This window comes from Macaca fascicularis, chromosome 1, assembly GCF_037993035.2.
Source record: "Macaca fascicularis isolate 582-1 chromosome 1, T2T-MFA8v1.1".
NCBI lineage: Eukaryota > Metazoa > Chordata > Mammalia > Primates > Cercopithecidae > Macaca > Macaca fascicularis.
In genome coordinates, this window is record NC_088375.1 from 11,717,450 (window position 1) to 11,735,473 (window position 18,024).

At 36.4% G+C, this 18,024-nt stretch overlaps 1 protein-coding gene across 10 annotated transcripts in view; it reads right to left on the reverse strand.

Annotated features, from left to right (window-relative positions):
• RYR2 (ryanodine receptor 2) overlaps nt 1-18,024 on the reverse strand; it is a 787,495-nt gene that overhangs the window by 392,315 nt on the left and 377,156 nt on the right. For all 10 annotated transcript variants that reach the window (XR_012434021.1, XM_065543167.2, XM_065543147.2 and 7 more), the window contains exon 13: nt 2,602-2,766. Coding sequence is in view for 9 of the 10 variants with exons in the window: in XM_065543167.2 (XP_065399239.1) it covers nt 2,602-2,766 (165 nt within the window). In the remaining variant the exon portion in view is untranslated. The remainder of the gene's footprint in view (nt 1-2,601; nt 2,767-18,024) is intronic.

Sequence of the window (18,024 nt, forward strand, 5' to 3'; positions counted from 1 at the left end):
CATTCAAGAAACATTTATTGAGCACCAACTCTGGTTTCAGCACTCTGCTAGATAGCGAAAATACATAAATCAAAGACTTAGTTCGAATCTCAGAGTTTAGTAATGAAGATAGAATGAGTCGCAATTACATATCTTTAACTCTTCTTTTCCTTTCTGACTCCCGCCCCCTCCTTAGATTGTGTTTAATTTCTGGCTTGTTGGTTTCTGGGGACCTCAAAAAGTAGCATAAGCAATTTGGGCTCAAACATGGAACAATATGGATAAATGTTACAGACCTTTTGCTGAGCAAAAGGAGGTATATACAAAAGAGTACATGCTATAGAATTTCATTTATATAAAATTCAACATCAGCTAAAAGAGAAAAATGATCACAAGATCATTTCCATGACAAAAAAAGATCACAAGAGTGGCCGGGCACGGTAGCTCATGCCTGTAATCCCAGCCCTCTGGGAGGCCAAGGCGGGCGGATCACAAGGTCAGGAGATCGAGACCATCTTGGCTAACACGGAGAAACCCTGTCTCTACTAAAAATACAAAAAATTAGCCGGGCGTGGTGGTGGGCGCCTGTAGTCCCAGCTACTTGGGAGTCTGAGGCAGAACAATCGCTTGAACCCGGGAGGCAGAGGCTGCAGTGAGCCGAGATTCTGCCACTGCACTCCAGCCTGGCCACAGAGCGAGACTGTCCAAAAAAAAAAAAAAAAAAAAATCGCAGGAGTAGTTGTCCCTGGGGGAAAGGGAGCAGGAATAACCTAGAAAGGAATGCTGGGAAACTTCTTGGAATTAGACATGTTCCACATGGAGATAAGCTTGTGGGTTAAATTCTACAGCTGCTGAGCTCAGTGGCTCACGCCTATAATCCCAGCACTTTGGGGGGCTGAGCTGGCGGATCACCTGAGGTCAGGAGTTTGAAACCAGCCTGGCCAATATGGTGAAACCCCATCTCTACTAAAAATAAAAAAGTTAGCTGGCCCCAGTGGTGGGCGCCTGTAATTCCAGCTACTCAGGAGGCTGAGACAGGGGAATTGCTTGAACCCAGGAGGCGGAGGTTGCAGTGAGCAGAGATCGTACCACTGCACTGCAGGTGACAGAGCAAAACTCTTGTGTCAAGGAAAAAAAAAAAACCCTCTACACCTAAATGTTTACATTTCGATGTGTATAAATATTACCCCTAAAAGTTGAAAATAAGTAACAGTAATAATCTAGTGAAACACAGCATAGGATTGGAGTTGTAATTGAAACAACAGTAAGAGAGCATTGAAAATGTTGAATGGTGAAGACTCAGGGGTTCATTACACTATTAGTTATTTTGCATAAATTTAAATTATCTATAATAAAAAGTTTTAAAACTGGCCATCTTCAATTGCAAGAAATAGAGAATGCTTCACAAATATTGAATACATACAAGTACACTTAAATGTATGGGCCTAGATCAAAGACCTAAAAACCAAGGTATCATCTTATTATAATGCTAACAAAGGTCTTGCAGAATTGTCTGAGGATCTCTATCCCAAGCTCTGAGGAAGGTTGTACCGGGATGCACTCAAGTCAAACTCTATCCCTGCAGCATTGGCCTTCACTTTCACTAAAATCAGCACTGGTCACTCTAAATAGATCACAAGAACAGTGATTTATTTAGTTACTGGAATGTGGGTGTAGATTTTGATTAATAAATCTCTTGAAAATAAAAAGGTCTGTATCACTAAAGCCTTCCTTTCCAAGGTCTCACGTTTCCAGAAACAATGTGCGTTGTTATTTGGTTCTGTGCACTGTGCTGCATGTCATATGTAAAAACATAAACAATCTAGTATGATGTACTCCCTCAGGGGAGTTGCAAATTTGCAGGGGGGTGGGGGACAGGGGTGGTGAGAAAAAGAGAGATATGTAGCCTACTAAATAAAATAGCACAATGAGTGTGTTTATAAAATGTAATGAGTTATAGATGAACAATATGAGAACTCAAAGGAAGGAGTAGCTGATAAGCTGATATGGTAAGGAAGAACTTCTAAAATGATAAATAAATTGCATCCCTGGATGATGGATAAGAGTCACGGAGACAAAAAAGGTTTGAAGGTATTCTAAACAGAAGAAACAGTCTGCAGAGGCACAGGTGTGTAAAAGCCATGGTAGTCTGATAGACTGCAAGGAATGTGTTGTTAAGTGACATGCTGGGGAAATTGAAGGCAATGTCTGGAAATCAGGAAGAGAGTAGGAGAATGGCGCAGGCCAGGAAGGGCATCATTATCACTTCCAAAAGGTGGGCCTCTTCTTGTAAGCAAGGGGATGTCAGTAACGGACTTTGTCACAGCATGGAGGACAAAGTGAACTGTACTAAATTAAAATCCAGAAGATGGCACTGTATATTTCTTCACTTCATATTTAAATACACGCATCCCATAATCCTATATATGAGTGATGTCACATCCAGCTATGTTCACCTTACAAAGCTAAAGAGTCTATTACAGTGGAATCTGCCCTTTCGCTTGCAAAATTATGAACTTTTGCAGGTGACTAAAAAGATTAGCCACTTTTTTTGACTTGCGCTTGGGTATTTTATTCATAAAAAATGACTTCTATAAATTATGTTTTTTTCTATCATCTTACCTTACGTTGTATAGATCCCATTCTCACAGATTTCACATCCACAGACTGGTAAGTAAGCCATAGGCCCGTGTCCACATGTTGTATATAGCATACTGAGTCACCGTATTTTATTTCAGATGTTCCCATGCCGTCGACTTCTTTTCTCACCCCTACATCCAATTTTTCCTAAGGAGAGAGGGGGGAAAAAAGGTCAGTAAACATTTCAAAAATACTAGTGTATAGCAAAAGAATTTTGCCTTATTGTAAATATGTTCTTTAAAAAATTCAGCTCTCTGAAGTCCCCTGAAATAATAGCCAAATATTTCATTCTAACAGTTCAACCTCTAACATATGCTTGAATTATTCACATTGGTAGAACATTATGTTGGCCATAATGTAAAATTTTTAAGTTTTATGTTGCATAATGGCCAACTCCAAACCAGAGATCTTAAAATTAGTAATTTAAGCTAAATAACCTTCCTGGGTTTTTGTGGCTTTTTTTTTCTTTATTGGTGATTAAGAGCATAAGTTTGGGGGACAGAGAGATTTAGTTTTGAGTCCAGCCTCTGCAACTCACTACCTCTAAGATGTTAGCAAGTTAATTAAATCTTTTAAGCCTCACTTTTTGCATCCACAAATAAAGCTAATAAGGTACCTCTCCATAGGATCAAAAGAAAAATAAGACAATACATGTAGATTTCAGAATAGTGTCCTTGCGATAAACACTTTAAATTTTTTTGACAATTTTGACAATAATAATGGTGACAATGATTGTTAACCTGTTAATTAAAATGATTATTTATTTTGAACTAATCAAAGCTAAAATTCAGTTTCTACTACTGCAATTTCCAACTTGGACTACGGAGGTATTCTCTCTTAAAGGGCTACTATGCCAAGCTTCCTCTCCTAGGAAGTGGCAATCCATCCTCTGACACCAACCAAATGTTTCTTTCACATCTCTGTATATGTCAGCACTTCCTCCTCCAACATGCTCTCTTTCCATTTTTCCTCCCATGCATAGCTGTGATCTTCAGGAACTCACTATGCCTTAAAGTCTCGTACAGTCCCTAAAGCAACAATGAAAAAGCCAAAGGTACCTCCTTTTTTTTTTTTTTTTTTTTGAGACGGAGTCTGGCTCTGTCGCCCAGGCTGGAGTGCAGTGGCCGGATCTCAGCTCACTGCAAGCTCTGCCTCCCGGGTTCACGCCATTCTCCTGCCTCAGCCTCCCGAGTAGCTGGGACTACAGGCGCCCGCCACCTCGCCCGGCTAGTTTTTTTGTATTTTAAGTAGAGACGAGGTTTCACCGTGTTAGCCAGGATGGTCTCGATCTCCTGACCTCGTGATCCGCCCGCCTCGGCCTCCCAAAGTGCTGGGATTACAGGCGTGAGCCACCGCACCCAGCCGGTACCTCCTTTCTTTAGTCTCTTATTCTTTTTTCTTCCTTGGTTTAACCTTCCTTGTCAATTTATTTTACGTGTCTTCTATGTCTTTGGTCGTATGACTTTTACTTGTAATTATAGTTACACGAATGTTTTGAAGATTCAGTCAGAGTAAAATGTATGTCTGCTATACAAAAACGAACAATTTTAAAACAACCCCAATGTTTGACTTTTCATGTCATTTGTATAATGTGTTAATAATTAATGACCTGAAAATGATTATGAACACTCCATAAACAATTGAAAATTCAAATTAAAATGAGTTGAAATTTTTAACACAAAAGGTCAAGGTCACCTAATACATAATTATCAATTAAGTTGATTCAATCATTATGCGAATAACTTGAAACACTATTCTAAGCATCTGTAATAAAACAGACAATAAAACTTTTCCAATTTCATTCTATCAACCTAGATAAACTACTAATCTACTTATACCAACCCTGTCAATAGAAAAATTAAATTCTGGGAAAAAAATAGAACACTGTAATTATATCTTCAGAACAGAACAGTGAGCCTCTAAAATTTTTTTTTCGGTCTTTTCTTCAAGCAAATTGGTTTGTGGCTAGATTATTTGTAGGTATATGGATTGTATATTAAGAAGTCACACAATTATTAATTGTGAAATTATGCTTTCTTTGTATTTTATTGATGTATTTCATATCCGTCTCTGGATTAGAAGATTTAATAGTGAAATTTCATGATGATTATGTTTTTTTCATTTTTTTTTTTTTTAGATGTAGTCTTGCTCTGTCACCCAGGCTGGAACGCAGTGGTGCAGTCTCGGCTCACTGTAACCTCCGCCTCCTGGTTTCAAGCAATTTTCCTGCCTCAGCCTCCTGAGTAGCTGGGACAACAGGCAACCGCCACCACGCCCTGCTAATTTTTGTATTTTTAGTAGAGGCAGGATTTCACCATGTTGGTGAGGCTAGTCTTAAACTCCTGACCTCAGGTGATCCACCCACCTCGGCCTCCCAAAGTGCTGGGATTATAGGTGTGAGCCACCGCTCCCGGCAGATAACTGTTTTAAAAATTACTCTAACCCTTGAGTGAGATAAAAAATGCTGAAGTTACATTAGAAAAACTAAGTGAGATCACTTGCTGAATGAAAGACCAAAGGCCATCCATGTTCTTTCCTTCTTTATCTCCTGCCATTTTCTGTAGCTCGGGCTTAGGAGAAATTCAGATGAAAATAATCTAGATCCTTTGAATGACCATAAGCTGAAGTACAGCATGTCCCACAAATGTGACATCTAGTAAAAGCATCCAACAGAATATTAGCCTGTGTTACTGGAAATAAAGTGCTCAGATTAGGCAAGTAATAATCTTACTAAAACTCTGTATTAGCTGTACCATATCTCTATTAATGGCCTTAATTTTGGCATCAGCTTTCAAATTTTATTTTTCTTTGGAGTTGTTCTATTTTGGAAAATGATGAAGTAATTCACTGGAGTGAATTCTCCTATAGAAACTATTATACAATTTGGAAAAAATACTTTTAAGAATTGACTTAAAGGCACATGGATCAAAAGCAGGAAGAAATTGAAAAGCAGATCTCTCTCAAAAGGCAAACAGCACCTTATGTGATTGGTAAGTGGCTGCCTTTTGCTTTGGGGCATGCAGTGTCCAATCTGTCTGCTACTCTGGCAACAGAAATCTGCTGCTTTATTGGCTTCAGGTATCAGAGGATATGCTTCAGGGCTCACAAGCAACAGAATAATTAGATGTGCTAAATCCTGGACACAAAGTTACCTACAAAACCTTTGTAAAAAATTTATCCAAATTCTGCTGACTATGCATGCTCTAGGAAAGCCCAGTATAATGGCAACAGATGGAAGCTGAAAGATTTGAGTAAAAATATAAGCAACTCCTCATGTAAAAGAGAGAAAACTGAAGTTTCAATCCAATGAGGTTAACTGCCTGCAAAACCAAAATCACTCTTCAGAAAAAAACTTGAAGTTCAGAGCCTCTACTACATATCATTTCCAATATCCAATATGCTGTCAAAAATAAGCAGATATAAAGAAACTAGAAAATGTGAGCTCTATTTTTTGGAAAAACCAAAACAACAAGAGTATAGGTAATACAAATCAATGCAAAGATGGCGCAGATCCTACAACTAGCAGACAGGGACTTTATAGCAACTATTATAAATATAAAATATGTTCAAAACTATAAAAGAAAACATATATATAATTAATAAATAGAGCTAAATTATACATCACAAAAAATAAATGAAATTGAAAAATGAAAAGAATAATTTAAAGACAAAAATAACTGGGTCAGCTTAGCATCAGATTGGAATTGTATAAAAAAGAGTTAATGAAATTAAAAGTTAATCAACAGAAATTTTCCAATCTGTAGATCAGATTGCCATTAAAACACTCTAGTTTAAGTATTTTGCTATTAAATGGAAACTTCCCTCAAAATACTATATAAAATATAATTCCTATACCTCCTACACTTAATCAAGAAAATGTCAAGATCCTCCTAATCTTAGCATTATCTTATAAGCATTATCTTATTCATTAAAACCTGTACATTTTTAACTTTTACAGTCTTCTATCCTGCAAGAATAATCTTGAGACCTTAAGAGCTATAAAAATACTCAAAGATAAAATAACTCTTTTCAGCACAGTCTAGAATTATTGCAAACACTGCTTTTTCAATCTAAGAGGTTTGCATGTATATTTTCTCTTTTCATTCATGTACTCTCATAGCATGTTGTACTTCCACTATCAGGGAAATGTTGGCACTTTGTTAAAACTGTTCCTCAATTGTCTTCTTTCCACTTGACTATCATTCACCTTTTTGACAGCAGGAATCATATGTCTGATTCCTCCACCCTGACCCCACATAGTCTCAGGACCAGAACAGTGCCTGCAAATGTCAGATCCTTGATTAATTTCTGGAAATCCCTTCAGATTTCCCATAAAAACTGTGCTGACAAATTACTCCCATTATGAGCATTCAAATAATCCCATTCGTAAGTGCTTGGAACATCTAATTTTCAAATGAATATTAAAATAGACCCAGATGTAAAAAGATTGGTCTGAAAAGTATTAAGTGATATCTGGCACTGGGTATACCAAACTGACTCATAATGAAGCCAAAACTATTTCTGAAGAACTGTGGTCTTATATATATATATATATACTAAGTGATATATGCATACTAGGTATACAAAACTAAACTCAGTGAAAGACTAAAACTAGTCCTATGGAATTATTTCTTATAATACAGAGCATGCAGTTCAGAGAAATTCTTCTAGCATAGTTAAAAATCATCCTTATGTCTATCCGAATTACTCTGTCAGGTAACTAAAGAAAAAAGGCCTTTATCCTTAGATGATGGGGTTTGTATTGATATTTTAATAGCCAGGTCTCTTTAAGACAAATAATGGTTAAAGTTAGAACAAAATTAAAAAGTCAAAAGAATTTTTGTATGTGCTCCTTTGTGGTGCCACACTGCAGCATAGAATAGCTGGGCACTGTGAAAAGAGAGTCTAAAAATGTTACATGGTAAGAGAAATGACTGGTACTGACAGGCCAGGCTTAGCCCTTCCAGGACAGAAGTGCCAAAAAAAAAAAAAAATCACACATGATCCCTCGGCTTCTCAGGAGAAGTTACTCTGATGAGTGGGTTTGTGGAAAGAAAGGATTTGTAAAGTTTCTCATGTTGAAGGGGTCTTTGAGGGGATTCCACAGCAGCAGTCACAGAGCTTAAGGTCACAGCGCCTACATAACAGCCCTCTAACACCCCGTACAATACCCTCCCCTAGAGTGTGCATGGGACCAATGACTAGAACAGGATATCACTCCTGCAATGAGGTTACCTTAGATGGCAAAGGTCAAGGGATCTTGTAGATGTAATTAAGGTTCCTTATCAATTGACTTTGAGTAAATCAAATGAGAGATTATCCAAGATGGATGATACTTAACCAGGTGAGCTCTTTCAAAGGGCTCAGGCTTTCCCTGAGCACATAAACCACAAACAGCTAGTTTCCATGGGGTTCTACCCTGCTCTTCGTCCTCTCTTCCTGACCACCTGTGGACAACAGCATCAGCCCATGCCTAAGGATTCCAGCCTGATCATAATCATGCTTGCCAGACCACTCACCCCGCAGGTGGCAGGCTTACTTACCCAGCCCTCCCAATCTCATTCAGCAAACCTATATAATAAATGCCTTAATATATACACATCTCCACTGGTTCTGCATCTGTGGCTGAACCCTGACTGATTACTCTAATTCATCACAATGTGTCTGTATACGAGAATGTAGCTTTCGTATGTATTTCTGTGGCATCTATTTTTTCCTGAGATAACCACTTCTGTTTTGTAACTTATATTAAATAAAATTAAACTATCAAATTATGATATGTTAATCACAGAAGGCTTCGATGGGGTCAGTCTCGTGCTTACAGTCATTAAAAAGGACCAGCATACAACTATAACTGAATTTCTCTATCTTCTGTAAAACCATAATAGGCACTTTTTTATCGGGTTATCAATGCTCCTTGAGAAAAGACTACTGAAAAAATTTCTTTTGAATTTAATCCCAGGTAAATGCAAAATTCATTTCCATTGGTAACTTTGTATAACTGTTTTGATAAGAAAAAAACATTACAAGTTCTTTATAAAATCTTTAATTTTCATACTAAAGAGGGTTTTAGTCTTACTATGTAGTTGATTTTGGTTCTGCCACATATCTTACCTAAGCCTCAGTTTCCTCAACTGCATAATAAAGATAAAAAAAACAGCATCTTAACTCCATAGACTTGTGTTAGGATTAAATAAGATAAAGCATGAAAGATGCGTAGCACACTGTTTGACACATAAGTTAGTCACCTCTACCTTTATTTTCAGTGTGTGACAGTGTACATTTTAAAACATCTGAAACATATTCTGAATGAAAAATAAAAAAATCCAAATAAAAATAATATAGTAAAAATATCTTTAAAATGTTTTAGTCTGGCATCGTGGCACACGCCTGGGTAATCCCAGCATTTTGGGAGGCCGAAGCAGACAGATCGCTTGAGCTCAGAAGTTCAAGACCAGCCTGGGCAACATGGCGAAACTCCGTCTCTACTAAAACTACAAAAATTTGCTAGGTGTGATGGTGCACGCCTGTCGTCCCAGCTACTTGGGAGGCTGAGGTGGGGGAATTGTTTGAGCAAGAGACTCTGTCTCAAAAAAAAAAAAAAAAAAAAAAAAGTTGTATTATATTTTTGACATTTGTTCCACAATTCTTGTAATCTTATTGACAGTCTTGTTTGAAACTGCTATTCCATCATTTCCATAGCAAAAGACTTCTATCCATGGTACATAGGGAGGAAAAAAACAGAGGAAATCGCCTACAGAGAAATGTTTCAGTGGCATTTTAAGCTAAAAAAGTGTTATCTTGTGGGTTGGGGATTGGATACACATACGATTGGCAAGACCTGCCTTATGATTAAAACGAACATTTCAGCACACTTGAAAACAATGGTTAAAACTTCTAGGAATAGAGAAAGTGAAGAATGTTTCTAAGAAAATCTACGTTTATCAAATAGCATTCTTCATTATGTAAAATATTTTCCTTAAAAGAAAACAAAGTAGGTTACATTGTAAACAATTTCCTATTTTATTCAGTTTTTTCCTGAACATATAGTGTTGTCAGCAATTGTTGATTCTTAAATCAAATCCTGTATCTGAGATTGGCTGGTGAATGTTCACATTAGTGTCAAAGACACCCCAATGACATTTGAGGAAATGCCCCTTATGTCAACTAGCAACATGGAATTTTAAAGCCAGTCTCATCTTTAAAATCTTAAGTTAAAATGATCTTAATGATTTATAAAATCTTCCAAATGTACTCATACTTTCAACACAGTCTTACACAGCTAGGGGTAAGGGACTGCTCACGTAAATGCAAGGGTTCAGAAGAAGTGATTTTCATTTCAGAATTTCAAAACCAAAACTCCTAAACCCAAATGGAAACTGAGATTTGCACCTGACCTAGAAACGTCTGATTTTCCATCAGTAATGAAAACTTGATTTGCAACACAGTAATTATGTCAACCAGCAGTCACTCATTATTGCATACTCAAAGTATACCTCAGGTCTAAGATATGTTACATCATTTTTTTAAAAGTGTTTGCTTTTCACAATGTAAGTAGTTCTCTTCATAGGAAATATGGTAGAAGATGTATGTCTAAGATGTAAGGTCTAAGATATATGTTACATCATTTTTTAATAAGTGTTTCCCTTTCACAATGTAAGGACTCCTCTTCATGGGAAATATGGCAGAAGTATGTAAAGATAGGGCAAGAATTTTCAACCTACCAGTGACACTGAGGGAGGAAAATGTATCAAATATACCTTTCAGTGAATCCAATATGTATTTTAAAGAGACCATGACTAAATGTGGTAACTAACAAAGGGGTTAAGTGAATCTGTTGAGTTATTCTATTTTCTCTGAAATGTTAACAATGTAAAACAATATTTTAAAAATATTTTTTTCATCTTTAATCAAGGTCTCTTTTTTATTGTGTTTCAGTAGTTCTAAGTTCAATGCTGTTTTATTATATAATTGCAGAAAATACCTTTCAGCATGAATGGATTTTTATTTCATTGGGCTTCCAATTAAACCAAGATTCTATTATAAATATTATAATCAGCACTATTAATTACTCTAATTTTTCATGTCTGTATATGTGAGTGTAGTTTTAGATACGTATTTCTGTGCCATGTATTTTTTCCTGAGATACCCATTTGCGTTCTGTAACTTATTTTAAATGAAACTAAACTATCAAATTATGTTAGTTCCACAGCCCTTTTTGCAGTACCTTGTAGCTGGATTTTAACTACTTTTCTAGTATCAGAAATATCTTCTATTTTAAAAACAATTTTCTACCAGTCAAAATTGGGTAAAATATTACACAAGAATCACACATTAATTTGTTCTTTTCTCTAAGATACCACACACACATACATACACACACACACACACAGTCACCTAAACATTTTAATTAGCAGATGATTTTAATAATTATATTTAAATTATAGCTCTCCCCTAATAGAGTTATTGATATTTACAGACTTCTGCAAATCAGGGATCTAAGAATTTAAAAATTTAAAATACAGTAGTAAAATATATAGTAAAAAGTGTACTGTGCATTCTAAAGGAAGTTATCCAGAAGCATTAATTTGTTTTGAGAAAATGATGCTGATAATGATAGTGATGACAGAAAAACAGATGTAAGAAAAAGATGTCACTGCTCTACCTTTAACCAACGAAATAAGAATTTGAGTCACCAGGTCCGGACTACAGTCTTGGAAGTCAGGCATTGTTGTAAACAAAAGTCATTTTTTAAATTCCTAATTCGTGATATCCAGAGACAGTCCTAATTGGAAAGACACTAACCATGATTACAGAAAGTTCAAGTGAGGGCATGAGCAGAATTTCAAAGAATTTGGAAGTGGGCATAAAAAATCTCCATCCCTTCCCTTCCCAGAGAAGACTGAGCCAGGAGAATCAAATCCCCTATACCACTTCGACTCACCAGATAATAAGAATTTTCTTTCCATTTCCAACTGAATATATTTATGCCCAGTCTTAGAGTAGCTTTGCTGGTACATTCAGAAGTTCCCAATTGGAAATACATTGTTGTTATGATTCTGTTTCTGTCGCTACACAAGTTATGATTCTGAGCTCATTTGAAATATTATGAGATGCATATATATATTTAAGATATATTAAATGCCTTGAATAATCTCAAGTACATTCAAGATTAAACTGTAAAAGGCATATTTTTTAAAAAGTCTAAAGTCATTGCTCTGGGAGATACGGAATGAAGGGTAGGAAAGTTCAAATTCATCCGCTTTTAAAAGCCACATGCGTTCTGAGAATTGAAAAGAGAAAAAAAAAAGGCCAATTGCTAAAATTTGCTTACTGTGGAATTTGTTTCATTCACTGGAATACTGTATCATTAAAATTTGGTTTTAAAATGATAGGAGTTTTACAGTAAAAGAGGTTAACTTACTCATAGAATATAAAATAGAATACAACTGATTTTTCATCTCTCAAAATTATCCGATTTTAAAATCATCTGCTGATGAGGTTGCACAGAAATGTAAAGTTTCATACCCTGCTGCTTAGCATAAATACTGGTGCGAAGTTCTGAAGAGTACTTTGGTCAGGTGCATTCACTCACTCGGGACGTTTAGCAATCTCCACTAAGTGTCAGGTACTGCAGTATCCACGGTGAACAAAACAGATACTGTTCTGCCCTCTGAGAGCCTCCAGTACCAAAACTGTTGAATCTCTCTCTTTTTTTTGGTTTTTTTTTTTTTTTTTTTTTTTTTTTTTTTTTTTTTTTTTTTTGAGACGGAGTCTCGCTCTGTCGCCCAGGCTGGAGCGCAGTGGCCGGATCTCAGCTCACTGCAAGCTCCGCCTCCCGGGTTCACGCCATTCTCCTGCCTCAGCCTCCTGAGTAGCTGGGACTACAGGCGCCTGCCACCTCGCCCAGCTAGTTTTTTTGTATTTTTAGTAGAGACGGGGTTTCACCGTGTTAGCCAGGATGGTCTCGATCTCCTGACCTCGTGGTCCGCCCGCCTCGGCCCCCCAAAGTGCTGGGATGACAGGCGTGAGCCACCGCGCCCGGCCAAAATCTTCATATTCTTAGACCAAATAGTACAACTTCCAAAAAAGAAGTAGTCAGCAATATATAGAAATATTCAGAGATAAAAATATTCAGCTTAAAAGTGAAAAATGGAAAATAAGCTAAATATTCAAATATAATAAAGTAGCTGCATGAATTACGATAAATCTATATAAGATGTTGAATTATTGCCAAGTTCTATTAAAGAATATAGTAGTATATGTTATTAAATAAAAATTAGGCCCAAGATAGTATATAATTAACACTAATAATCAAAATATGTAATATTTGCTTACAACTCAAATACACACAAAAGGTTGTTTCTGAGTGATGAATTGTGCATGAATTTACTTTTCTCCTTTCTCTATCTTTTTACTACCTTAAAATTTTTCTGTAATGACTATGCATTAAATATATAATAGAAAAAGTCATTTTAAAAGAAATAATTGGAAGAGTTATTATCTCTAGTTCATGGGAAAAACTTTATTATCTAATCTTTCAGTTATATTAAAATTAAAAATATACTGTGATTAAAAAAAATTTCTCCTGAAATCTCGCCTTCACTTTCACTGCCTCCAACCACGTGATCATATGAAATTACCTGCATGAATGAAGTGGCTGGAAGTACGGCAGCAAGTTATTAACCTGTACACTCGAGTGGTTCCCTGAACACCAGGCAGGAAAGTAGCTTCAGAGAAACTACATTGTTAGTTAAAGAAGAGTTGGGATCTTTGGCCTCTCTACCTCCGTGCAACCGGTGACGTTACACAATTGCCAAATTCCAGAAACAGAATCCCTGAGCAGAACTCACAGAAGGACCTGGAGAGTCAAAAGTCCTCAAATACGAGCCCTATTCTAACATGGAGAGAATATTAGGAGAGATATTCAGAGAAAAAGGATGCAAAAGCTATTGCTTTGGGCAATCTGTCTCAAGAACATTCAAAAATATTCACAGCTTTTAAGTCACAATTTCCATTTCTAGGAATCCATCCTAAATAAACAAATCAAAAATATGCACAGAACTTATGTCCCAGAATGTCAGTGCAATGGTTGTTTTTCTCTTGAACTGATTTTGTTGTAAAATAAACATGACTATCGTAATAGCCAAAATAATCCAGAGATATATTTTTTAAGTTAAAGAAAAAATCTCTCTGCCTTCATATTCTCATACAGCTTTCACTTTGATCTTTCTAAAATACTCTAAGTTAAATGATTAGTGTATCTCCTTCCACAACTACCATAAAATCATATACAAACACAAGTATGAAGATTTCTTTTTTAATTACAAAAATAAGATTTGTAATACCTATAATACTACAACAATAGATTACATTAAAATCTATCATAAGATTTGCAATACCTATATTACAATTTACAACTCAAACTGTTGAGTAAAACAATATTTTACTGAACAATATTTTCAGGGATATTTTTCCAGATCAATATATTGTTATGTATATCTCTGGATCAATATGCATTATGTATATAACATTTTGAACATATATTGTTATGCATATAACATACATTATGGATATAACATATAAAACATATAATATATATGTCGTATGTTATATAGATATTATAGATGTTATATATATGAATGTTACATATGTTATATACATAACTATATATATTGATCTGGAGATATATATAACAATATATTCATATATAGATCTGGAAAGATAGCCATGAAAAATACATCCAATAAAATATTGTTTTACTCAACAATATTTACAAGGATATCTTTCCAGATCAATATATTTTGACAGCTAATACCATTTAATATTATAGATATAGAATAATTTTTATTGCAAATTTGTGACTTTTCCATTTTTTGTCATGACAAAGAATGATGAAATTAACTTGCACATATATTTTTACCTACAAGTTTCACTTTATTTCTGTAAGACGGTACCCTCCCACCCCCAACGCCAGCTTAAAAATATATAGGTCAATGGATGAAAGGCTATATAAGTAAGAATATTTTTGAAGTATGTTATTATACTTTTTTCCCTTTTTGCATTTCCATTTCCACGTGAATAACCTGCTTTGCCACGGGCATTCATTTACCTCCAGGAGGATTAGGATTACTAGAGAAAGAATCAAATGAGAACGATGTCCTGATGCTCTTCCTCCCCTCGCACCCCGCTACCAACAGGCCCTGGTGTGTGATGTTCCCCTTCCTGTGTCCATGTGTTCTCACTGTTCAACTCCCACTTACAAGTGAGAACATGCAGTGTTTGGTTTTCTGTTATTGTGTTCGCTGAGGATGATGGCTTCCAGCTTCATCCGTGTCCCTGCAAAGGACATGATCTCATTCCTTTTTGTGGCTGCATAGTATTCCATGGTGTATATGTCCTACATTTTCTTTATCCAGCCTATCATTGATGGGCATTTGGGTTTATTCCATGTCTTTGCTATTGTGAATAGTGCTGCAATAAACATGTGTACACATATCTTTACAATAGACTGATTTATATTCCTTTGGGTATATACCCAGTAATGGGATCGCTGGGTCAAATTGTATTTCTGGTTCTAGATCCTTGAGGAATCGCCACACTGTCATCCACGATGGTTGAATTAATTTAGATTCCCATCAACAATGTAAAAGCCTTCCTGTTTCTCCACAGCCTCACCAGCATCTGTCGTTTCTTGACTTTTTAATAATCACCATTCTGACTGGTATGAGATGGTATCTCTTTGTGGTTTTGATTTGCATTTCTCTAATGATCAGTGATGTTGAGCTTTTTTTCAAGTTTTTTGGCCACATAAATATCTTCTGTTGAGAAGTGCCTGTTCATATCCTTTGCCCACTTTTTATTGTTTTATGAATACTATCTTGTTTTATGAATACTACCTTGTTATGTAAATTTAACAACTGTTACAACTTCAGTGACTTGCACTCTTCAATACCATGAAATATCCTTGTCTCCTGCAATGCTTTACTTTGCCTGAATTCCACCTCGTCTGATATTAAGATCAGATGCCTTTTTTTTTTTTTTTTTTTTTTTTGGAGCAGAGTCTCACTCTGTTGCCCAGGCTGGAGTGCAGTGGCGCAATTTAGGCTCACTGCAACCTCCACCTCCCAGGGTCAGGAAATTCTCCTGCTTCAGCCTCCCAAGCAGCTAGGATTACAGGTGCATGCCAGCACGCCTAGCTAACTTTTGTATTTTTAGTAGAGACAGGGTTCACCATGTTGGCCAGGCTGATCTTGAACTCCTGACCTCAAGTGATCCACCTGCCTTGGTCTCCCAAAGTGCTGGGATTACAGGGATGAGCCACCGCACCCGGCCTGTTTGTATTTTCTTGGTATTCCACCAGCCATCTTTTTATTTCCAACCTTTCCAAATAAAGTTGTTTTAGATGTGCCTTGTAATGTCAGTATAATTTATACTGCATCCCCCAATATGAAATTATTTAATTTTAAATTGTGACACAGTCCATTTATATATATTGATAAGCAAATAGAGTGGGCCATATTTTAGGTTTTCACTTTGTCGCATTTTAGGTTTTCTGTTTTCATACTTTCTTTAGAGCCATTCACTCTGTGGTCTAATTTTCCTCATTGTCTGTATGTCTGTGACAGTGTTTATGCCTCTGACTCTTTAGTAACCCTTTACTTCTTTTTATTAGGCTGGATTATGCATGATGAAAAAGGTAGCGTGTTCCTCTTTCTCTCACCAACTTTTCTCTCTTCCATCATCTTGTTTTAGTAAATGTTATTATATTTGAGTGTTTCCTTTTTGGCTGTTAAATATTTATGATTCCATTACTTGAGTTTTCAATCTTAAGAAGATCTTTGACTTCTGTTTCATAGAAAGCAATTGGAGCACCTACTGTACATTTCACTCTTCCTCTTTTTCCTCCAAGTTTTGTTAGATGTATTCTGCCTGTTTATTTTATTTTTTTACTTTTAGTTTTTCTATAGAGTCTTGGTCTCACTGTGTTGCCCAGGCTGGAGTGCAGTGGGCATGATCATAGCTCACTGCAGCCCCAAACTCCTGGGCTCAAGAGATCTTCCCACCACAGGCTCCCAGGTTTAAAAATACTCAAGTTTGGCAAATCATTCCAATGTCTTCCATTGTGATGTACCAGTTCATGTTTTTCTACCTCTTCGAGATTTTATTTGGGTAAGTTATATTTTGCTAGGAGGGTATCAATTTCTCCTAGTTTTTCTAATTTGCTGTCAAAAAGCTGAATGTCATTTTAACAGGTAGCACCTTCTTTACTTGAAAAGGGTTTCGACCATCAAATAATTGGTTCTTCTTTAGTGGGCTGAATTTTTTTTCTTTCCACACAGAGGTGCTATCAGTAGATAAACTAGCAAATTCCCACCCCTTTGCTAGCTAGATTTAAGAAAGAAGCCCACATCCCCATAATGGGATTAACTGTGCTTTCCAGTTACAGAGACAAGCAGCAATTCCGGCCTACCTTGAGGTCCACTGAGCACCCCACTGTAGCGACCCTCTAAGAGCCCACAGAGCAAATATATAGGTACAGATGCTTTGTAAGGATAATGAGGTTTTACCAGCTGTGCTTCTCTATTTTCACAATGGAGAATAAAGACCTACCCCGACTGTCTTTCCTGGAGCTCTCCAGTTAACTCATAGATTCAGAGGCATCTTCTACCATTTGGTGTGATGCAGAACAGGAGTTGAAAGAGAAAGGCACTGGGAATGTTCATTCAGGACACTGTCTTTTCAGAATTATTTCTGGTCTCCCCACAGCTTATTTTGGCTTGAGTTTTATTTATAATAATATATATGTATGAATATATGTATATATTATATAACTATAGAAACAACCTAAATGTACCATAAAAGGTAATGATTACATAAAGAGTAATGATTGCATAAATCATAGTGTATACATACATACTGGGATAGTATGCAGCTGTCAAAAATATAAAATATAAAAATACCTACTATATATCCTCATGAAAGCAGAACACAAAACTACAGTCATACTTTGTAATGTACAGTTGATTCTTGAAGGACATGAATTTGGACTGTGCAGGTCCACTTATACATGCATTTTCCTTCATCTCTGATATCCCTGAGACAACAAGACCAGCCCCTCTTCTTCTTCCTCCTCCTCCTCAACCTACTCAACGTGAAAACAAAGACCAATTTTGTTGATGGTCCACTTCCACCTAAGGCATAGAAAATATATTTTATCTTCCTTATGGCTTTTTTTTTTTTTTTTTGAGACAGAGTCTCACTCTATCACCCAGAGTGGAGTGCAGTGGCCTGATCTCAGCGAAGTTCATCCTCTGCCTCACAAGTTCAAGCGATTCTTCTGCCTCAGCCTCCCGAGTAGCTGGAACTACAGGCACATGCCACCACGCCTGGCTAATTTTTGTA